This window comes from Melanaphis sacchari, unplaced genomic scaffold (genome assembly GCF_002803265.2).
Source record: "Melanaphis sacchari strain LSU unplaced genomic scaffold, SCAv2.0 Contig34_pilon_pilon, whole genome shotgun sequence".
Taxonomy (NCBI): domain Eukaryota; kingdom Metazoa; phylum Arthropoda; class Insecta; order Hemiptera; family Aphididae; genus Melanaphis; species Melanaphis sacchari.
Window position 1 is genome coordinate 606,448 of NW_020271213.1, and position 23,876 is coordinate 630,323.

Here is a 23,876-nt window from a genome sequence, read left to right on the forward strand (position 1 = left end):
AGGTCTTTTTTAATTAAATGTACGTGTAATGTTTACAGTATAGCAAATTACAAGAACAATTAAATTTTTGTACAATCTCGTTAATTTCTTAATTTTAAGTTAGGAGTATAATTTACCGTAACAGTTGTAGGATAAATAAAGAATGAAGATGTCACGGATAGTATCCGATAATACTAATTTATCAATTAATAATTGATTATAAATGCCTAATGTATATTTAGATTAAAAAAAATGTAATTACTGAAATTTTTTTAGTGAATATGGAATAGGATTTTTTTTTTAATTCTAAGCTGCAGAGCGAGAATTTTTTTTATTAAATTTTAATTTTGAGCAGAGCAATGGTTTTACAATTTTTTTTTAGTGTCTAAATTAAAATACTTTAGTTTTTTATAGTAATTAGTGAAATAATAGTTTCTAGTAGGAAATTTGATTTAATTTGTACTTTGGACTACCATATTTCGAAAAAAAGACTAATTAACAATTTAAAAATAAAGTGTAAAAGCGCATAATTATTGTTCTTAAGTTGCTTCTAAACAATACTTTATAGTTAACCAATTCAAAAACAATATTTGAATTATATTTATCTATTATATGTTTTAAGTGACAGATCATTTTAAGAAGTCCAATATAATCAATAACATTTAAGTATGGAAAGAGCTGAGAGCATGTGCTTATGATAACCTCGTCATCATGGTTATGTGTACCTATATGTAATCAATTATATTACTCTGTGTGTACACACTATAGTCTTGTAAAGAATACTTTTCAAAACATATATTTAGAATAAGAATAATTTTTAATTTTTGTTTCCTATAATATACAATTTCTTGTAGATTAAATAAAATAATTATTGCTTCCAATATTTATATATTGATTAGTAATATTCTTTTATTATATTTTGCATATACACTTTGAAACGCATCAAAACTTAAATGCATTTTTTTTTCAAAAAAAATATTAAAATATGAAATAAAAATACTAAAATCATATTCAGAATATACGTACTCAAAAACATATATTTTTGAAAATACTTAACATAGTATTTAAATAAAAATTTTTGAAAAATTTACAAGACCAGTGTCCGGTATCCAAAGTAGTACAATACACACCTAATATAAAATAACCATGACATATAACTTGTAGCGTTGTGAGCGTTGAAATACGTACATATAGGTAGTATATACCTACCTATATGTACGCATTTCAACGCTCCTGAAAACTCCTTTTTTTCGATAAAAGTATAAATACTTAACTATCATGAGTTAAGACACTATATTACAGTTATCTATTTATCGTAAAATATATTTTAAAAAAAGTTTAAAATTTTTAGTAACTTAACTTCTTATTGTCGATTTTTTTTCTTTAAATTTTAAATTTTAAACTAATTAATGTATTATTTGTTTTATAATGATTATAAATTTATGTTCTATTTTATTATTTTATTAATACGTATTTTAAACAGATGTTTTAAACTACTTAGAGCAAACAGAAAAAAATGATTCAATTTTAAAAGTGATATCTGATATAAAAAATTGGGTATAGTAAGTATAGTTGGTACTCTTTATGAAGTAAAAAGTAAAAATCCGGGAAAACTGAAAACAAATCATTTTATATTATTTTAAAAATTTAACCTTATTTTATTATTAACTATTTATTGCTATATTGTTTATGTATAAAAAAAAGAATTATGTTTTATTTATTGATATGTAAAATACGCGTAAGTATATGAAATAATAAGTTTAAAAACAATATGCTTAATATTTCCTACTTCAATCGGTTTATAATTTATAACATGAATAATATTGATTTTAAGTTTTACCTAGTATTACCTAGATTAAATAGTGCATCGTTGATTTCGTTAAGAACTTTGTTTTAGTCTTCCTGAGTCCGTGTTTTTTTTTTTATCTTGTTCGTCATAAATTGATCTCATTTATTTTACCATGAACTTAACGAACCTATTAATAATTGACAAAGATTTGAATAACAATTTTAAACATAGTATGATACAATATTTATAATAAAATATTAGGTTTAGCATAAATTACAGTAATAATTAAAAAAAAAAAAAAAATTATAGTTATTTAAATATATTATAAAATATACTTTGAAGTAGAGGCCGTCGTACTGTCTACGATTAGAATCATTTTTGTTATAGAATTATTAATTTTTGTTAAATTTAACACACATTAGAGTATTGGAGCACAATTAAACGGATTTTGGGGCTCCTATATGAAATGGTTATTTCGTGGCCTTAAAATTAATACCTACTTAATTTATAGGAAATAAAGTTTTTTGTTTCTTGACCTTAAATTATAGATGCGTCCCTAATAGGTGGTCGACTACCCTCCCCCAGCACAATTTAAAGCTCTATACTTCTATTACCTATACTTAAAAAAATCATCCTTGCTTTGAATATTTTAGTATTTAATTTAGTGATTTACTCAATGATAACTAATGAGGTAATCAAATCATACTATATGCAATATAAGTGAGTTTCTTGGTTTTTAATTTTTTTTTTTTAATTTTAATTTTCTAGTAAGTATTGATATAATTACATTTGGTCTACTACGTAACTAGTTACTAATATTTATGATATTATATGTGATGGTGATCACGGCCTTGAGTTTACCGAAATGTTCTAAGTTTGTCAGTAACCAGCTGTTACCCTATACCTTAATATTGTACAACATATTCTTTAAGCATTTAATATGAATTTGTTTACATACATATAGATATATATGTATAGATATATAGTGTACCAGTATACGCATAAAATTCAGAAATATATATACCATGAAATACTAAGTTTTGATTTTAGAAATAAAGTTTACGATTTACATATTTTGATGGAATTAGTTAAAAGTAATTTTATTTAAATATTTAGACTTTCAAGCGTTCATGTTAACAGTGCCGGATCTAACATTTTTTTAACCCGGGGCAAAATATGAAATTGGCGCCCTTTTATATTAATAACCTTTTTTTTTTTTTTACTTATTACAATATTAGAAATTTGCGCCCCTTTATGACTATAGTATCCGGGGCACATGCCCCGGATTTCCCCTCCCCCTAGATCCGGTGCTGCATGTTAATACCACCTTCATAAAATGTAGTTATTGTATTATCAATGTATACAGATTGTAAATATTCTTTTATTAAGAGTATTAGAAGCGGCGATTTTCTGTCTTTGTCTAACATACGTAAACATAGGATTATAGACGTATTCTATTTCCAACGTACCGATTGATATAATGAAGTGACAAGAATTATGAAAATAGATATCAATTTGTCATCAAGTCTACTTTACATCGACTTTCTCACATTATTAATATTACTCCCCCCTCCCAAAAAAATCTTAAAAATGATATATTAAAAAAGAGTAATTAAAAAAATTGACATATTTCAATTTTTGGAGAAATTTAAAACAAAAAAATCAAAAATGTGAGATAGTCGATCTAAAGTAGACTTGACGAAAAATTTATTTATGTTTTTATAATTCTTATCAGTTCATTATATCAAACGGTACATTGGAAATAGAATACGTCTATAATCCTATGTTTACGTATGTTAGACAAAGACAGAAAACCGCCGATTCCAATCCCCTTAAATGAAAAAAAAAATTATTTAAAATAGCCTATAACCGGTTAGGAACCTGTAAGAAATAATGTTTCAGAAAACACAAATACAAGCATATAAGTAGGTACCTATGTAAATTAAAATCAACCAATGTAGGTATAACCTGTAGTATTTATGTAATAAGATGTTAGTTACATATTGTTATACTATGTTTGGATACGTGTTTCTTAAGCATAATAAAATTAAGACCCGCTTTTGAAAACACGTATTTTTGTGGGTATATGTATTTAATTTTTTTTTATTTTTTGGCAAACGTCAAGTAACTTACTCAAAGATTACAAAATACTATATTTATTATCTAAAATTCAGGGGTGGCCAACCTTTTTCTATAGTGTGCCAAATAATAAATACATAATTAAAAATATATTTAAAAAAATATTTATTTCTATACATAAAATAAAATTTACATTTTAGATTTTTTTCATTTATACTATTTTTATGACAGTTCAATTCCAATTATTTAATTTTTATTGCGATAGTAATAATCTAATTTAATAATATTTTTTTTTTTTTTAAATATTTAAAAATTATATGTTATTTTATCTGACACTAGTGTGCCATTTAATAACAACAAATGTATCACTAATAGTATGCGTGCCACAGTTTGGCCATCCTTAATCTAAATACTTTTATGTTAATTATTTTTACGTGTATTGTATATTTATATGGTACGTCCTATTTGAAATTAAACATAATACACATTGTAAGCTTTTATTCTATCGAATTTACAATTATGTAAAGAACTTCAAAGGTATAAATAGGTAATATGTTAATTATTTTTTTTGATAAATTTGTATAATAGAACTATTTAATACTAATATACGTAGGTAGACTATATTATGGTGATTTGAAGTAATTAAAACGTTGATTTGCCATGTAATAATAGAACAGTGTAAATTAAACTTGTCTACGTATATAGTTATAGTACATAAGTAGTAAGTATCTATCTATATTTTTGGAGTATATTTATAAGTTAACACTCAAATACCCAGCTGCATAAATTCTACTCTTAAAAGATGCTCGTTGCGAGAATATATATCTAACAACACTTATACGAGCAACCAAAAATTTGAAATTTTGCATTTTGTTCTCTTTAACCTGTTTTGACTTTCCGGCTATGACCATTTTTATACGTACATTACATCACAGATCCAACTCCCATGAACGTGTCCTTGAATAAATTTCATAATTATTGTTATCTTGATACAGCATTGTATACAATATCTATACATGGATCACACGATACATGGTAATATTGTTATTTTTATGTTGTGCACATAGACCTTATACTATAAGGTATAGTATAAGGTGTATGGTTGTGTAACATAATATTGATAAGTCACGATGTGTTAACATCATAGAATGTGGGAGAAATGTGATGAAGAGAATGACGCATTTTTATGATTATTAAATATATATGTATACTATAAACCAGTAGTTGTATATGTATATATTATATATAATATACACACGTATAATTTTTTATACGTACAAAAAAACCATCTAAAACAGTATTAAAGTGACTAATAATAAAATTAGATGTAATTACTTACCTGCTTTTACATAGCGAATGTTTGTGTTCACTTTAGAAGCAAACTGGTATTTATCAAATCAACAATTAACAATAGGTATATGTATAGTATTAATACATTATATATCATTAAATACTTATATAAATATTACTATTAACTAGGTATATAATATATAAATATATTATTCAAATGCTATTACCTACTAAAGTTTAATTGACATATACATCAAAAATACGGCCTAATGTCAGTATTAATTATTATTTAAATATTGAATGTTTTTATATGTAGACAATTGGTATATTATACGCCGCGTACATATTCATAAAATTGAACTCCTGGAGTAATGTATAATTTTTTTTTTTTTGTTATTTATACAGCGAATTTTGATCAAAAGATCCTAGTGATTCTACATTGATTTATAGTTGGCTTTAATATCATAGTGAATTTATTTATTATTAAACTTAAAGCTATGGACATTTTCTGTGTGTGTAATGTGTATAGATACATTAGTTTTTACAATATTTTAATTTGTAAGCCAGTAATGATCTTTTAAAAAAAATAATATCTTACATAATCATCAATATTCAGTTATCTATATAGAACTCGGCTTTGAATGAAAAATACATTATTTTTTAAGAAGTCTCAAGTACCTAATGTTTTTCAAGCACACAATTTGTTTCATACAACAGTGAATTGAAGACTTAAATTTTTATTCTACATTTTTTATCATTTTTAAGTAATTTTGTTAATTTTCAATTCATATTTATACATCATAATATGCATGTTTAATGTTTAGACTTTAGATAAAACTTAATTGATAATTTAAAATGTTAAATTTAATTTAAATGTTAATTATTTTGTTTCAATAATTTATTATTTGCTGATCATTCTATTTATGATAATATCATTCTTTATGCATTGCTTGTTATTCATCAGGTAAAATAGTTTAACATAAACTAACATTTTTTTTTTTAAGCATTTATTAGTTCTTAGGATATTTAAATCTAAAATTATGTTATACCTATCTATGCACCTTTATTCAATGTTTTTGTATTTTTTCAAGATAATTCACTAAGCACAACATAAACTTGTTAGTAACCTGTAAACCGTCACCATACCATAAATATATGGAAACTATTATCAACACTTCTTATTATTGTTATTTGTTGGTACATTTTTGCCTACATATTAAGTGTTTACGGCCTCGACCAACCTCACACAAATTGTCAACATAGTTACGTAAGTACTTATCTAGAGATTAGTACCTACCTAGTTGTGATTTGATTGTCAGGATTAAAAATCGTTTTCTCGTGTACTTACACTACTTTTAAGCAGCTTAGCGGTAGATATACTCTAGCTGGCAACTACTTATTATTATTTAGGTATGTTTGTTTATTTGCTTATTAATTATTTTAATTATATCATGATGATAATATTATCATACCTTGTTATTGCTCATTGAATTTTTTTTTTTTAATTAGCTCAAGTTTGTATCCAACTGGAGGCGAAATTTAAAATCAAAAATCAAAAATCAATATTCAATAATATAAATTCCTCCGTTTAAAAGAACTTATCATAACCTTATCATTTGTTGTTGTTGTCATGCTCATGCTGATACGACTGGTACGATGATAATATGCCATAGATAAAAATTAAAGTAGTTAATACCTAAACAATAAAATATATTAATCAAAAAAGTAACAACAACTTACAAGAGTACAATAATTAGTACCTACCTACTATAGTACAGACAGTACAGTACTACAGTACACGATTGTTCTTATCACTATTTTAAGAGTTTTGACGTTTGTGGGTTGAGTTTTCAATACTTTAATAATTAATATTGAATGTGTTTATTACTTGACTCAAGATTATGCTTTTACCCATGTTTCTGTTTAGTAACGTTCGTCTCTGGTGTTAGCATTTATACTTAATATATTAAGTAATACTAAAAAGATTCAATTGTTATCTAAAGAAGTAGGTACCTATAGATTTGGTGAGTAAATTGTATTTATATATTTTCGAGAAAATATAGAATATAAAGTTGTTGGTCTCAGCAAATGTTATTTAATTGATACCTATACTAAAATTGTTATTAAATAGAAATGTATACTGAAGTGTTAAATATTGTTTAGATGCCTTTTAATTATCCTATTGAACTTAAGTACAGCATATTCTTATATTAATAATTTGATATTAATATTTGTTTAGAATCAACTAAAACTAATTTTAATGACTTACCTAATATCTTTATTATACTTGGATGAAGTAATTTACTAAGAACTTCAGAAGAGACTAAACGCTTCAAGTACACTATTAAAATACAACCAATTAGTTTTATTGAATACCATTAATAGATCTTTGAACTTGAGTTCAAATATTGATCTTTGATTTGAGTAGGGTTTCAAGTGTAGCATACACTCAAGCTTCATAGGTACCCACTTTCATCAACATATTAAAAAAGGTAGTTTAAAATTCAATATCAAAGTTAATAAACTTGATAAAAGATATCTATTATTCGAAGAAAAAATTAAATAGTGTTAAATATTAATTATTTTATGAAGTTAATGATTCCCATTTGCCACCCGATCTCTCAAGCATAGTAAATAGTTATGTTATTATGTCCCAGAAAAAGTGGAAATATTATCAGGGTTGACATTTTATTTTAATGTTTGATAATCAAAATAAAAAATTTGAAAAATGAATAATTGCTATACTTATTGCACATTAAAATATATACTAATAAAACTTGAGAATAGATTTATCATAGCAATATTCATAACATTTTTACCTGATATTAATATTGTAATCTACTTTGATATAAATATATTTCATAATATTTTATGAGGAAATTAATACTGATTTAATTTTACAAATTTCTGTATATTTAGATAATGTACATATAGCTTGGACTATGATTAATTTTGAACATTTTAATATTGGAAGTGATAGTTGATAGTTGTTCATTTATAAAATCTGTTAATAAATTTTAAAAAAAAACCCCAAGGTTCTTTAATAAAAATTGTTTTACTACTTTGGTAACCGTTATAAAATTGGCAAATTTAATCAAATTTAAACCAAAAATATTTGTGCTTAAGTAGTTTTAGTAGTGATATAACACTTCAATATGATCATTGCTAGTGATCAATTAATATATTTGTTTTAATTTTTATAGTGTACATCAAATTATAAGCAATCATATTAGTATTTTCATCTATGATTCCATATTATATATTTTATTAGGTGAATTACAATCTACCATTAAAAAATATTATTGAATTTAAATTAGCTTTGTGAATTATACTATATAAAAATTATGGTAAAGTGTATTACATAGATGAATATTTTTTATAGTTGAAAAAAAAGATAAAGAAAAATTACACCATATTATGAAAAACTAATATTATAAATTTTATAATAATTTAAAATGCATAAAGAATTTTTTTTAATCATTTAAAATTTTAAATGTTCAATAATATATTCTGATGGATAGTTTTGCTTCAAAGGCTTATTAGGTACAAGTTATATCCATTAAGTTGTGAACCACTTAGAAACTTTGTAGATCTGGAACAAATACTGAATATGCAGAAAGTGTGTGAAGATCATTTTGATTGAAAATTATGAAAAAATGTGTGGGTTACACATTTTATTACTAGTTATTATAGAATCATTAAATCAATGAATAAGTTTAACAAAAAACTATAAAAATTATAGATTGATGTTTAAATTACTTTTTTATTCATTTTATATATAAATGTACAATTGTTTTATTTATAACTTAAAAATATAGTATAAAGTTCCTCATAAGTAATTCATATTGAAACCATAAAATCTAAAAAAATATATAACCATTATTTCTGTTATTGACATTTTCATTTCAAACCCATCTTATAAATAATTTCTTATATTGTATAAATAATTTATTTTTAATCTTTAAAAATCACCATAAACTGTATTTTCTATTTTTATTTACTTATTTATTTGCATACAGTACAGTGTACCATTCGATACTTACTCTACAGCAGATATCCTCATATATACTTTCTTAATATTTATAATTACTTTTATTAAAATATATAAAATTTAGTTATGAAAATAATGATTATAAATTAATTGTTATTACTTATTATTAGTAATGAAAAAAAAAATTGCCCTTCAATAAAATTCACAATTCACATAACGTATCAAGGTTTACCTTACATTAATGAAAATAAAAATAGGGATTCCAGATTTATTTTTTTAAATATGGGACATTTTAAATCATATCTATACTTGTAATTTATATTGGTGTTAATTTTGGGAAAGGGTGACGGGACTTATGTTAGCAATCAAAATATTACAAAATTAAATATGTGATATTTTTCACACAAATTCTTTGTAAACATTTGATTGCTAAAATTACATATTTTGGCATTGATGTAACATTTAATTTTCCTCATAGTTGCTAAATATACCGTAAAATTAAATTAAACACAATCATAATCAAATAAAAATTATTAATTATTATTTGATTTAGATTTAATGGTTTTGGTAAAAATCTAAATGATATGAAAAAATTTAATTTTTAAAATAAAGTACATACGAGACGGATTATCCAAAACATGGGCCAAAAGTGTTATTTTTAAACTAGTGTCGGGACACTTCACTCAAATACGGAACGTATGGGATCCCCCCAAAAAAATAGTGCTAGCTCACAAAATTGAATAAATCCATTACAGATATATTATTAATTACAAAAAATTGGGTTAGAATCTTGTACTAGAACTTGCCTGTTTCAACTAAAAATAATGAATGAAGTTTGCTTAAAATATTTGATCATTTTCGTGTTTATAAACAAATATTATGATTCAATTAAATGTATAATACCTACTATAAATGCATTATTACTAATAACTATAGAGCGGATCTTTAGATTTTTTAAAAATTTTTATTAACTTTATGCAGCTTTACAATAGTGAAAAATTTGGAAGATTTGTCCCATCACAGAGTTAATAATAAAAATTTTATTTCACATATTAAAACATATTTTGGATATTAGATAATATTTATCCTATTTTTTTATATTTTAGAATACATTTTAGTATTATTCATACAAAATTATATATATTATTAATTTTTTGATTTGTGATTTTTTTCAGCAACAATTTTTTCTAGGAAAAAATAAGTACTAAGGAAATATTAAACTAGTAATTAATTTGATATAATATCTTCTATAAAGTAGAAAATCCAAATTGTATTTTTAAATTACATAGTATTCATATCGATTATACTATGGTCGGATCAACCGGAGCAGCGGACCAGCCGAGTGTGGATGAGAGGGGTTCTACTGTAACTTGATATAAGAATGATAAAAATTAGAAATCATTCAATTATCTACTTGTTTGTAATCAAATTGGTAATGTTGATTATTCTGTTGATTCTATTACTCCAGCCGTGATTGTTACTATCATATTTGATAACTGATAACGTGAAGAAAATGATTTTTTAATGTTAAATTTGTTTTTACCTTTGTATTTAAATATTTTACCTGTTATCAAAGGAATAGTGCATAAATTATTTATTGTTTGTGTTGAACTACTTTAGAAAAAAATATATATGATTTGCATATTTACAAGTTGACAAATATTTAGAGAATATTTTAGGGTTTTTTAGTAACCTATTAACATAATATTTTAAGCTTTTAAGAATCTAAATATTCGTTCTTTACTATAAGTCATAACCATAGACAAAGTTGTTCAGAAATATAAAATATAATGACACACACACACAATCATTGATAAAAAAAAAATTCAGATAATATTCTATTAAATAAAAATGAAGATTACATAATATATTTTTGGATAATATCATAATATTTATCTATTTTTTGTAGTTACACACTTAGTTTGACAACAACCAGTAAATTAATAATTACAAATTTAAGATACTTATATAGTTTAAAGTCATTTAAAGGCATATTATTAACTTGTTAAATGTCACCAAAATACATTCTTATCTTAATTCCTAGGTTAGGTTAACAAATAATGTTTTATGATACATAATAAATAAAAAGTTTTGTTATTGTAATATTTAAATATTTAAGTATGAATATAAAATATTCTTCATGATAAATTGAAAAAAAATTTATTTTAATACTTAAATATAAAAGTATGTACACATTAGGTTTGTACTTATTTAATCAGTGCTCGTTAGTTTATTATAGATTTTATAGATAGGTAGTTATAAACCACTAACCAGTCGGTTTTCTCTGAAATGTTTCTAATAAAACATAAGCAGTGAGCATTGCATTTCGTTTTTCAAAAATAATAAGTGTCTCAAGTAAATTTGTACTGCTGAACTTGTTGTATCGCCGTTGGACATGAAACAAAATTATTTCGTTGTATAACGTGGGCTCCATGATTCATTCCATTTCAAACAAACGATGAAACATTTGATATCTTGTGGATTATATTGACATGATTCATTTTGAAAAACAGAGCTGAATAGTAAGGAGAATAGAGAAGGATTTTTTTCTTAATTTGACTCATGTCTATAAATAAACAAATAAATTTATCAATTTTTATTATTAGTCTATAATTTAAAGTGACTAATATTTAACTATGACCACATTTGCAGCGATAGGCATTAACCAGTTAAAAAGTTAGTTAATGTTTTGAACTAGTTAAATTTTTTATCTAATGTCAAAATTTAGCTTTTACCGTATAATTTTGAAAATAATATGTTTTGTTAAAATAATTTTTACTTATAAGTATTGCATACTTGTGGTGACGACTAGTTAATTATTTTTATTTCTACAAAACCAAAGCATTGTATTATTGTGTATTCGTATTTGAGTGAGTTAGTTACTCTCATTAGTCACGGATAAAATTATTGGACAACAAAACTTCAATTGACGCACAATAAAATAAACAAACTACCAAGTAAACTAAAGAAAGTCGATTATTACCAAATACTCAAATGTCTCCAATTAAATGTGTGTAGTGGTCAGTTGCCGACGACAGCGAATGGTACCGCATCAACTGGGCCGAGGTTTAATCCGCATTCCTCCCACGCCCCGCCATCGCATATTCGTGTCCGATATTGTGGTAGATAACCTACTCCGCACGTAGATCTTCTGATAAGTGGTAGGTTATGCAGTCAATGCACCACTAAACCGATGATCCGCCGCGTAATTTTGAAAACCACTGAACGCAAGCTCTTCGATTAGATTGTACGTAACTTCTTGTGATCCCCGTATTATAGATAATTTAGATTTACAGTCGTCCAATTCACACATGTCTGTTCAGTGGGCGAGAAAATTGATTGACTAGCAAATTTCCAAGAACCTCGAAAGACTTCAACGGGGAAATTGGATTGGATTGTTGAAGTATATCATCTATAAATTGACAAATATTTTAAACTAAGAAAAATATTAACACTGTCTGTAAAGGAAAAACTTATATTAAATTTTGCGTATTTAGTTTTTTTTTTTTCGTAACATATCTTTTACAATTTATTTAAATGGTTATGAATTTCATTAAAATTCGTAACAATATTACTTCAAATATCTTGTACGTCACTTCCTGGAAAACAAGAAATTACCAATAACATTCAAACTTGGGAAACCACAAAAATTGACCTAAGCACGTTTACCTAGCGCTAACAAATCTCTCCTTAGTAAACCGCGACGTTACAAAGGACATCGTCGATACTGACCTGTTTTTCAATAATTTCCCGGGCTGCAGTCAGCATTAAGGCTGAAATGAGGCCGTGATGAGATCGAGGTCGACGACTTCCGTGATATGGGCGGCCACATATTTTTCCGGTCAAAGTGCTCCATAACCGGCGTTAGTTTGCTCTATGTCCAGTCGCTAGAATCGGCTCAATCTGTCTACAGCTCAACAAACATGTAGGGATCAAACGACTGTATAGGTACCTCTAAAATTCCAATAATACTGTGATCATAATTGGTCAAATACAATCAAATCGTCGAACTCGCGTTAAACAGTTAGTACATCGGCGGATGACCGGTCTAATGAAGTAATGACTGCATAACCAGATATCAGGAAAACGTACAAGTGGAGTTACGAATCGTCATCACCCACAATACCGGACACTTACATACGACAGCACGACGTGGTGAGGTATAAGAGGTGCTGAACTGCGGTCAGATCTGACTATCTGAGCTGTATTGATCGAGACGGCCGGCGACTGAGGCGCGCTCAGGACACGTTGGGTGGCAAATAGACCGTTTATTCTACCGTTCACGTACCCATTGGATCGGCTGGTTTCCATAACGACGCCGTCGCCCGTCAGCATAGGCCCCGTCGGCATGACCTATTGACGCACAGACACAGAGTGGTGCAATTGACGCAACAACCCGCCTGTGACCTGTTCCGCTAAAAATTCAAATTTCCCATCTCGTTGACGGACGTCAATAATAATTAGCATTAGACCTTTTATCGTAATTATCATTGAGACATTCTAGTATACAGCCCATGAGATATTATTCTCGTTTCGGATCAGACATTTATTTAGGATTAATTAAACTTTTATGATTTTCTAAGTTTGAATTATTGGCAAAAGTTTTTCGTAATTTTAAGATTTCCTGATATATTCGCGCATAAAATATTTAAAATAACCAATAATTACGTGTTTTAAAAAAATAGACTGTAAATATTTTAAATCATAAAATATTTTCTACTACAAAAAAATAAAATAATAACAACACTCATAATTTAATATTATGCATTTTCGTTAACTTTTTTTTTTTTAAAAAACCGCGGTTTAAAATACCTATCAGTTCATAAATGATAAATTTATACAAGTTCTATAATATTATCATATTTACAATTTTTATAGTTGTATCTATACTTCTAAAAGAATCTTGATAGTTTAGCGGTAGGTTAGGTACTCATAATAATAAGTATTTTTACATTATAATATACAGATAATTAGAGAACTTAAGACTTAGAATTGGCCATACGCGATTCTCCCATGGTTACTGAATGGAAAAATCCGAACCTCACATATGCCCGTCTTGCAACTTAATCATCACCGTCAAACACGTACTCGTTCATTGTCAACTTTTTACTCAAGCCAGAGAAAAACACGCAATCCCAAACAACCTTTACGAAGCCATTGGACCATATACAGATCCAAAAAAAATAATTTCCTTCCTAAAAAAATTGAAATGTACAACAAAATATAATTTTAACTTATTGTAAATATATATTATATTATAAGATAACTTCAAATATTACTACTGTAAGCTAATAACCTTGTAGTTGATGCTGTAACAATAAATAAAAAAAAAAAATTAAAAAAAAAAAAAATTAGAGAACTCATAAAAATTTGAAATTCGCCAATTGAACACAAGTATTTAAATCATTTATGAAATATATGTTTTTACCACTAAATACTATTTTATTACGCACCTAATTCTTTGATTTATTAGATTTTAATTTTGTTACTATTGTCTACTTATTATCGTCACTAAAAAAATACCACGTCATTGTGGCTTTTGATGTTATAATGATTATATTATAGTTAATTTGTAAATACTTATAGATGATGATAATTTTTTCTCTCTTTTGCTTATTAGTGACTAAATGTATACATTGTGTTCGGTATTTCTATGTAACAGACATCTCGTATATCACTTATATTGTGAGTAATATTCATTTTAGTTGACCGCATCTTATTTAATGTTGACCGTTAAGCGTGTTAATATACAATAGTTTTGTATCAATGTTAAACCGTTATAACTTGTTTTCATTAATTATTTTTATAATTATAGTTGCTTTGTACAGATCTTCCATGGATTCAATAAACATATTTTTTATTAAAATAAATTACCTATTTCAGAAATTTTTTTTTATACCTGAAGATTATTTTAAATATTTTACTTTAAATAGTTATATTTCCATAATATTTTGAATTAACTAATTTAAACAATTACCTATTTTAAAAGTATTTTTTTTTTAATGCTGTCGCTTAGCTGAATATTGAATATCGAAAAATATAATTAAAAAAATTCCTAATCCTCAACAATGCATAATTTATGGTGCAGAAATAATAAAAATTTTTGTCAGACTTGGTTGAGTTAGGTAAACCGATGAATGTTCTATTCACAGACTAGTCCAAGCATAAGTTTTTATGGTAAAAGAGAAATCAATTCATTGAATTGAACTGAATACAAAGTAACAATAGGTACTCAGAACAGGTGAATGAAATATGACCGTACTCAACTGAAGTGGTAAGCTGACGTTTTCTTATTCTCTCTAAAACCATCTGCAATCCTTAGAAATCTATTACCACAAAATACAAAATATCTATCCAAGTTTATGCATTCAAATTAAACTGCTGGGCACAGCAATATTTTTATATTACAAATCTTACAATAACGAACAATACATAATTCGATCGTACGTCCATATACGTAAATAACGTATTTAGACGCAATGTACGATAATAATTTACTATCGTAAAATATAATTAAAATTATAAATAGCTATAGTGTTTAGCATAAAATAAATATTGATTACAATTTCTTAATCATCGTTAATAAGATTTTTATTGTACAATAATTGTTGTAAATTGTAGATTTTATTTTATTAATGACAATAACAATGTACAGTCAAATTCTCTTAAAACGATCTTCAAGGGACCTAGAGAATATGATCGTTATAACCGAATTTTGTTATATCCGCATTATAAAAAGTAACTACACATTAAATATAAAACCAACCAAATACATTGTTTGGAATCGTTTTACCCGGAATATCGTTATATACGGCATCGTAATAAGCGAATTCGACTGTATATTATTATTTCCAGAAATAATAACAACCATTGTACGTTTATAATAATAATTTTTTTTAAGTAGTCAATTTTTTATACATATTAATTTTATTTATTTTAATCATTATCCAATGCTCAATGACAGTAATAATAATGCAATAATTATACAAATATCATAATACGTAAACAGTAACCAGTTATAACTTCAATAAAGATCATAACAATACGAGTATGTCCATATTAATGAATAGTTATATAGTTAACTGCACTAATAATAGTTACGATTGTTATAATTTTCTACATTAAACACAAAGATGAATCGCCCAAGTGTGTTTAAAATTCATTATTATTTTATTTTCAATAATATGTTGATTAAAACTTTGAAACGGTGTTTAAAATATTTATTTATAATTATTTTAAATAAAATAGACTGTGATTTTAAATGAAAAAACATGACGTAACGAAATCCGGTTCGGCCGAATTCCGACACGGAATACCAGTTGCACGCGTTTCCGGCCTATTGGCCACGCACGTATCGTTTAGCACAGCCTCCGAGGCCACGGCCACGCCGGCCCGGGCTGCGGCCGTCCTCCATTCAGCCGCCACGTCCCGGTCCACGCCGTCCGCGCAGTCGGACCCCTAACCGAACGCGAATGCCAGATATAAGCCGGCCTGTCTCACGCCAAACTCGTCGACGAATTCGGCCAGCCCGCCGGACACTTTGAACTTCCGACTTACCCATTCGACGTTCAGCCACAACCGGGAAATCGGGAAATCTGGGAATAGTTATTCGTGGGTCTCCGGAAGTGACTGAACACGCGTCCGGCTGCCGCGAGGTGTAATTGTTTCTAGTGGCGATGGCGACAAAGTTCCGTAACATCTTTATGATAATGATTCATATTTACGATATAATTACATAAAATTAAAATATGACTTTAATCACTGTTGTGTCTGTTCGTTACCAGTATATTATACACAATATGGTGGTTACATTTGTTGATACCTATTAAAATATATTCAAGGCCACCCACAGGGGTGGCAGGGAGGGCCACGGCCCCCCGCTAATTAAGATATTACTTAATTTTTATTGCATTTATTTGCATTTTATATAGCGTCTTGAAGGGCGATAAGGAGGACTGATAACTGATAAGGTGACACTTGCAATATTAAAATAAATAAATAATTTTTTTACGATGTGATATAAAAAACAGAATTTATGGTAAGTGTATTATTTTTTGCTGCCCCCCCCCTGAGAAAAATTTCTGCGAGGGGCCTTGGATATATTATGTATTGTACACAAATACACATGGTATTAAACATTTACCAGTTTCAATAGTGTGCTTTTAGTTATTAAAATAAATTGACTTATTATTACATTTTTAGGTAAGAACATTTACTGTGTTCTCTCGTTAAGTTTTACGATATTTTAATTTTTAAGTAAGTTATGAGTATAAAAAATATTAATATTTGAAAATGCTCATAACTCACTTAAAAATTAAAATATTGTAAAACTCAACGAGAGAACACAGTAAATGTTCTTACCTAAAAATTTGATAGTACGTCAATTTACTCTGATAAACACATCATAAAATATATTTTATAATACAATCTAACGGGTCAGAATCGTTTTTCGTATATAATGATAATTAATTGAATTAAAGTTAAACATATCCATTACAGTGATCTGCTCGACACCTTATGTACAACAAAGCGGTGTCCACTTGCCAATTGTTTTATATTATATGTTTAATATTTATGTATATTAATATCTTGTACATGAACAATACATTTATAAGTTACATCACAGTAAGAATATAAGTTTTAAGAACAATTATATGATAGAATACGATAATTATTTATTATTTTAATGGTCAACTTATAAGATTTCTTGATAAATACCTAGATCTGCAACTTTACGAACACCACAATCAACAATAAGTTATTATAAAATTTTATTTTAATATTTAAAGGATCATTAGGACAACTCCTTAATATTTCCAGCGGACTACTACCTCTCGAGCATATGAATATTTGATAAACACGATAGTTTGTTGTTGCGCCTTCTAATCTACGGTCTATTAGTTATAAGTGTTATAACTTATCAGTAACAAAATATACTCAACTATACACATTATAACATGCGAGAATGTTGATAATATATGGTATTGGAAATTTTAAGAAAGTTAGAATGTAATGAGTAACAAAGTCTCTTTTAGGTGTTTTAAAAAATTAAAAATGATTTTCAATAATTTTTATTTTTTATTTTAGGTAGTTTTTATATGTAGGAACTTTTTATATATTTTCAAGTATTATGATGTAGAAACTTTTTGTCGACATTTATATATAAAAAAAAATTTGAAATGTCTATAAGAAATTTTAAGAGTATCAAAATATTATAATAGGTATGTATTTTTATTTTTTATTCATTATATTATATACTTATTATGTATATATGAAATTCTAATTTCAAGTATCTATGATTATTGGTTATTTGTTTTTGAGTTACACACATAAATTACATTATATGATTTTTTTCTCAAATATTGGTTATGCGTAAAAATTCTTGTTTTTCTGTAATTTTTTTTATTTTTCCCGATTATATTGAAAAGTACTTAAAGTTTTTTTATTGTTGACCTCTTAAGTACTAATTCTATCTTCAATAGGTATGCTAACCAAAATCAGTAAACCACTTCCAAAATTAAAAATTGAAGTTTTTTTTGCCTCAAAAAGTGTTGGCAGACAGAAAATAAATACTCATCATTATAAAATCGATACATTCATTATTCTACTCAGTATCTAAAATATGGAGGTAACAATGAAAAATTTCTCAAATGCCTTTTATCCTTTTGCGAAATTGTTGCATCTCCCAATTTTCTCAGCGCTCAATTGTGACAGACTTCTCAGTTACTTATATGTTACATGTATAATTGTTTTTCCTTCTTCAATAATAACTTTTACATAGTTCAATTTTAAATTTCAATCAATGACTCTAATATTCTAAAATTGTTGTCTATACCGTTTGAAAGAAGTTTAAATTTGTAATAAAATTTATACCATTATTTATAAATACATAGGTATAAAGTTTCATCGTCAGAATATTTCTTACGCTTTCAATTTTCAGATGATTTATGTCTATGTCTTTGATTTTATCATACTTATCTATAAATAAATATATTTATAATAATGATTTCAAGTATAATTTTTAACTTCTCATTAAATTAATTACAATACAGTACTTATTCTATGGCTTAGTATATTAACGTTTTGTATAGCTTGTACAAAATGCAAGAAATAGTAAAATTAAAACAATAAAATAATTGATGTAACTATAATACGCTTATCGTATGACAATATTACATAATATTGAAAAAACTGCATCACACGTCCCAATACAGAGTAAACAAATATAATTAGGTATTCTTATTTAAAAAAATATTGTTATACTCACGGGTATTTAAATTAAAATTGATCGTATTTTTGATTACACTATGTATATAGTACTCATTCGAGTTTATCAATACTTAAAACTTTTGAATGTTTTCCAATTAAAACACTCAGTGGGTACTGCGCGCCGAGCGCCTAAAATAGTATTAGCAGGACGTATTAACTGTTGCGAGCAGGTACCTATTGCAGTATTGCCTATGATATTAATATGGCCATATATTATTATGTAATTAATTACTTACTATTACAGCAGTCGATGGTTTTCGTGTCTTATCGTAAACGATTATTGTTATAGAGTACAAAGTACGAACCTCCTATAAGTAAGGTATATTCAAATAATATTCATTGGCTGTTGTATTGTTTTAATATTATTCTATCAATTCGTTTTGATCTGTAGTCTGTACCGTTTAACCTTTATCGCGCCTTCTATCCCGTGTTAACGCACACACACACACGCACTACCACGGTAGTCGTTATCTCCGATACTGGTGCCGCCGAACCGTTATCAATTCTATTTTTTTGAAACCAGTCATTTTTCATAATAATTATGGTTCGAGTAAAATATTGTTTATCATCAATGGTTATAATTTATTGTCTAAGATCGTTTAACATTACCCAGCCGTTATAAATTATGTAGGCTTCATAATTTAATAAATTACGATTATTTAGAATATCATTATAGTGCGCGTAGTGTGAACGCGCGCTTTACTACGTGCCACTTGTTGCTCGTCTTATACGTATTGCAATCATAAGTCATAACTGAAAGCCATATTGATAGATTACGAACTCGTCGGAAACGATGAAAATGTTTGGATTAAAGAGAATCGTCGACGAGAAGGTCGACAAAACCGTCAATATGGCCTCAGACGTTGTTAACCGTTTGCTGGACACGTCGTACAAGGGTGGATTATTCTCAATGATTATTGTCACCATCGTCTGGGTGTCTATATTTTTGTATATAGCTTTCTATTATGCATATATGCCTTCTCTAATGTTCACTCGTCCAGTTCACATGCAATTTAAGTAAGTATTCAACTTATAAATGTCTTGTTCTGATTGTGTGGTTTACATACATTTTATTAGCCATATACTTTTAAACATCGATAAGAGTTGAAATTACTAATAGAATTTGGTGTCCTAATGGATAAAATCATTCAAACACCTTGTCCTTCTATACCAGGGGTTGTCAATATGAATAAGTTCCTGGGCCACATAGACAAATACAATAATACTAAGAGCCAAAATGTTTATAGACACATTTTACATTATTTGATAATTTTTTATAATCTAATACCAAAAACATTAAAATTTTGATTTTATAAATATGACGTGAGCCATATCTGACAATGACAAGAGTCACATGTGGCTCGTGAGCTGCAAGTTTGCCACCTATGTTTTATATAATGATGGATAAGAAAAAATTTCTCGTGGTACAATATAGGCTGCCTGAGCCTAGGTTATGTGGTTGTGTTATTATTGTTCAATATATTATGATTTCATCATAAACAAATAACCAATTTAAATTATCTAGTAGGTATCTGAATAAAATTAAGTTATGATAATTTGATACTCATGAGAGTCAAGAGTTATTATGAACTCTTAATGATAATAGCTAATAATAATTATATTACATGTTTTTATGTTATTAATGAATAATTGAATAATTAATTAAAAATACATAATAATTTTTTTAATTTCCATAATTATAACAATTATATTATATGCATTATAATTTATGATTAAGTTTTTATAATTGTAATATAAATAATTAATCTGCTAAATATCTAATTATGTATAATATTAGTAAAAATTAATTTAAAAAAAATAATGGATCAATTAGAGAAATGTTATCAATAGGTAACTGCTATATTTAAAAATATTTCCTTATTATTTGTATAATTTTTTTATTACAACATTTATGTGTACAAATTCCTGTCACATATACTTTTTCTGCTTATTTAGCCTTTGTTTATTTTCTGTAGGAGAAAATATATGTATATATGTAAATATTCATATGAGTTATCAGGAATAAAACTTTTAACATTGACAGTTTTGTTTAGAAACAATAGAAAACCATTGCTATTCAATACCAAACACAATTAGTAGAATTAAGTAGGCATGCTTAAAATATTTGAATACTTTTGAAATATATTATACAAAGTCCTAAAGAAAAATATTTTAATACAATAGTTTAAAATGTAATTACATTTCTATAAGATTTAGATTTTATTAATTTTTGTAACATTTTGATTTCAGATCCTGTTACAGCGATAAAGGTATATGTGATTATCCATCAGCACATGTTCAGTTAACCAAAAATCATCAATTGTTAATGATTGGTCAAAAATACAAAATGACTGTTGATGTTGAGTTACCAGAATCACCAGTTAATGAAGAAATCGGTGAGATTACTGTAAAAACTGACATAAGTTTTATCAATACTCTTTCATATTCTATCCTTTGTCTTTATAAAATATTTTAGGAATGTTTATGCTCTGTGTTCGTTTGGGCGACAAATATGGTTATCTTATATCTTCTTCCTGTCGATCCAGTAGATTAAGATACAAAAGTCAATTGTATCGTCTTATTCATACATTGTTCATGGTACCATTTTACCTGACAGAATTATCCGCAGAAAAACAATTAATCCAGTTAGAAATGTTCACAGATTACGAAGAAGATCAAGTACTTATATACTTATATTTTGTTGGGTATAATTTCGCATTAATATTTTTTTACATATTATACATTTTATTTATTAGTTACATCCAGTTACAGACATTTACTTTGAGATATTAAATCATGATATTCAAATTTATTCTACCAAGTTAAATATCATTGCTAACTTGGGTGGTTTACGTTACCTTATGTTTCATTGGCCAATCTTATCAGCTTGTCTAGGAATTGGATCAAATCTCCTTTTTGTATTTTTTGTGTTCTCAATGTCATGGCGACATATATATGGACCTGAAGTGTATAAAAATGAACCAAATGGTAAATAATTAATCATTTCAAAATTATTTTGTTATTATTCGTTAGTATTTATTTGCAGATTTCTTGGATCGATCCGAACGTTTGGATGAATTTGATTCAGAGGATGAATCTGAAGTATCAGATGATTTGTGCAAAAAAGAGTTTCTCCCTTATAAATTTTCATCCTCTAACCTAATGATTCCTGAGCAATAGTTAATAGTCTTATTTCTAATAAGAAATAAAAGTAATTTGAATTGTCACAATTAGATTACGGTAAAATGTATAACTAACGGGTTAAGAAAACTATCATTATGCCTAAAATACTATTTTAATCTTTGTTATGGTTTTGAAACTGATGGGTACTAGAAAAATATAAATTTTAGATTATAGACTGTTAAACTGTTTCTGTGGTGCTTTAGTTAAGCATTTTATGTTATATCTAAGATTAAAATGTTTACTACTTAATATTATTCCTTTTTTTATTTTTATTTTATTGGTTGTTTGTTGTTAAAGTAATATATTTTTAGTTTTATACGCCATTTTAATTACCAAATTCTATTGATAAAATACTTATATAATTCAAATTCTGAATGATTTATTGTTTATATTGTATTATGTACTAACACATTAAAATGTGAGCACTAACTACTTTGCCATCCATTTGAGTGTAAAAATAAATGTATTTTTGCAAACATGTTGTATTATGCAACATAAAGCATTTATAATATGAATTAATATTACTTTAAATTGTGCGAATAAAACATTGAATTAATATGTTCAAATTTTATTCATAAATTATTTTATATTATTGTTAAGCAAATGCTTCAATACTCTTTATTTGATATACTTGCATATCAATTTTGCCTTGTGATATATTTATTGATGGATGATATTAAGACAGACATCTTTTACAAAATATATAAGTTTTGTTATTTATTTAGTATATTTACACATTTAAGTATTTTTTAGCAAACTATGTTTTAAAATGAATATATATTAAAGTTCTCTAATGCTTCTATTATATTCAGTATTCAAAATGTTTTTGACAAAAATAATTTTTTTTTTGTCCTATTTGACACTTCACAGCTCAATTACCAATATTAAAAAAAAAAAAAAAAAATTATTGTTAACGGAAAAAAAGTAATGTGACAATTTTATATTATACATTAGTATATAGATTACTTATTGCAATTTTCAGTTGCTGTGCCCTATGAATTTGTAATTGGTTGAAGACTTCATTCAATAGAATCACGGTATCACCCCATATTTATATTAATTTATGAGCATTGTCAATGTTATATCTATATAAATTGACAATTATTTTCATAAATACTATGTTGTACCTAAGTGTATTTTAATAGAGAAGCCTTATCTTGTATCGATTTTTATACTTTTTACTTTTTAATAGGTTTAAGTACCTACCTACTTAATAATGACATAAATTTTTAATGTGTTAAGGATTTCCTTTTCAATATAAGCAATACGAAAAGTATTTGCAGTATACGTGAGTGC

At 26.4% G+C, this 23,876-nt stretch overlaps 1 protein-coding gene and 1 long non-coding RNA gene across 2 annotated transcripts; one reads left to right on the top strand and one right to left on the bottom strand.

Moving 5' to 3' along the window:
- Positions 1–11,321: 11,321 nt before the first annotated feature.
- Positions 11,322–13,735, bottom strand: LOC112596814. The gene is made up of 3 exons (XR_003114795.1): positions 12,861–13,735; positions 12,112–12,540; positions 11,322–11,694 (listed from the first exon to the last, which is right to left on the bottom strand). It is a non-coding gene; the product is annotated as an uncharacterized LOC112596814 (long non-coding RNA).
- A 6,455-nt stretch (positions 13,736–20,190) lies between these two features.
- Positions 20,191–22,856, top strand: LOC112596793 (seipin). Its single transcript, XM_025342594.1, has 5 exons — positions 20,191–20,414; positions 21,648–21,793; positions 21,874–22,076; positions 22,154–22,385; positions 22,444–22,856. Exons 1-5 carry the CDS (start codon positions 20,191–20,193, stop codon positions 22,575–22,577), a joined length of 939 nt encoding a protein of 312 aa, XP_025198379.1. The 3' UTR covers positions 22,578–22,856.
- The last annotated feature ends 1,020 nt before the right edge of the window (positions 22,857–23,876 follow it).

Bases quoted from the DNA above. Each gene is read 5' to 3' on its own strand.
- LOC112596793 (XM_025342594.1), top strand. From the start codon at position 20,191: ATGAAAATGTTTGGATTAAAGAGAATCGTCGACGAGAAGGTCGACAAA. The intron at 21,794-21,873 runs GTGAGATTACTG...AAAATATTTTAG, and splicing joins ACCAGTTAATGAAGAAATCG to GAATGTTTATGCTCTGTGTT. The intron at 22,077-22,153 runs GTACTTATATAC...TTTATTTATTAG, and splicing joins CAGATTACGAAGAAGATCAA to TTACATCCAGTTACAGACAT.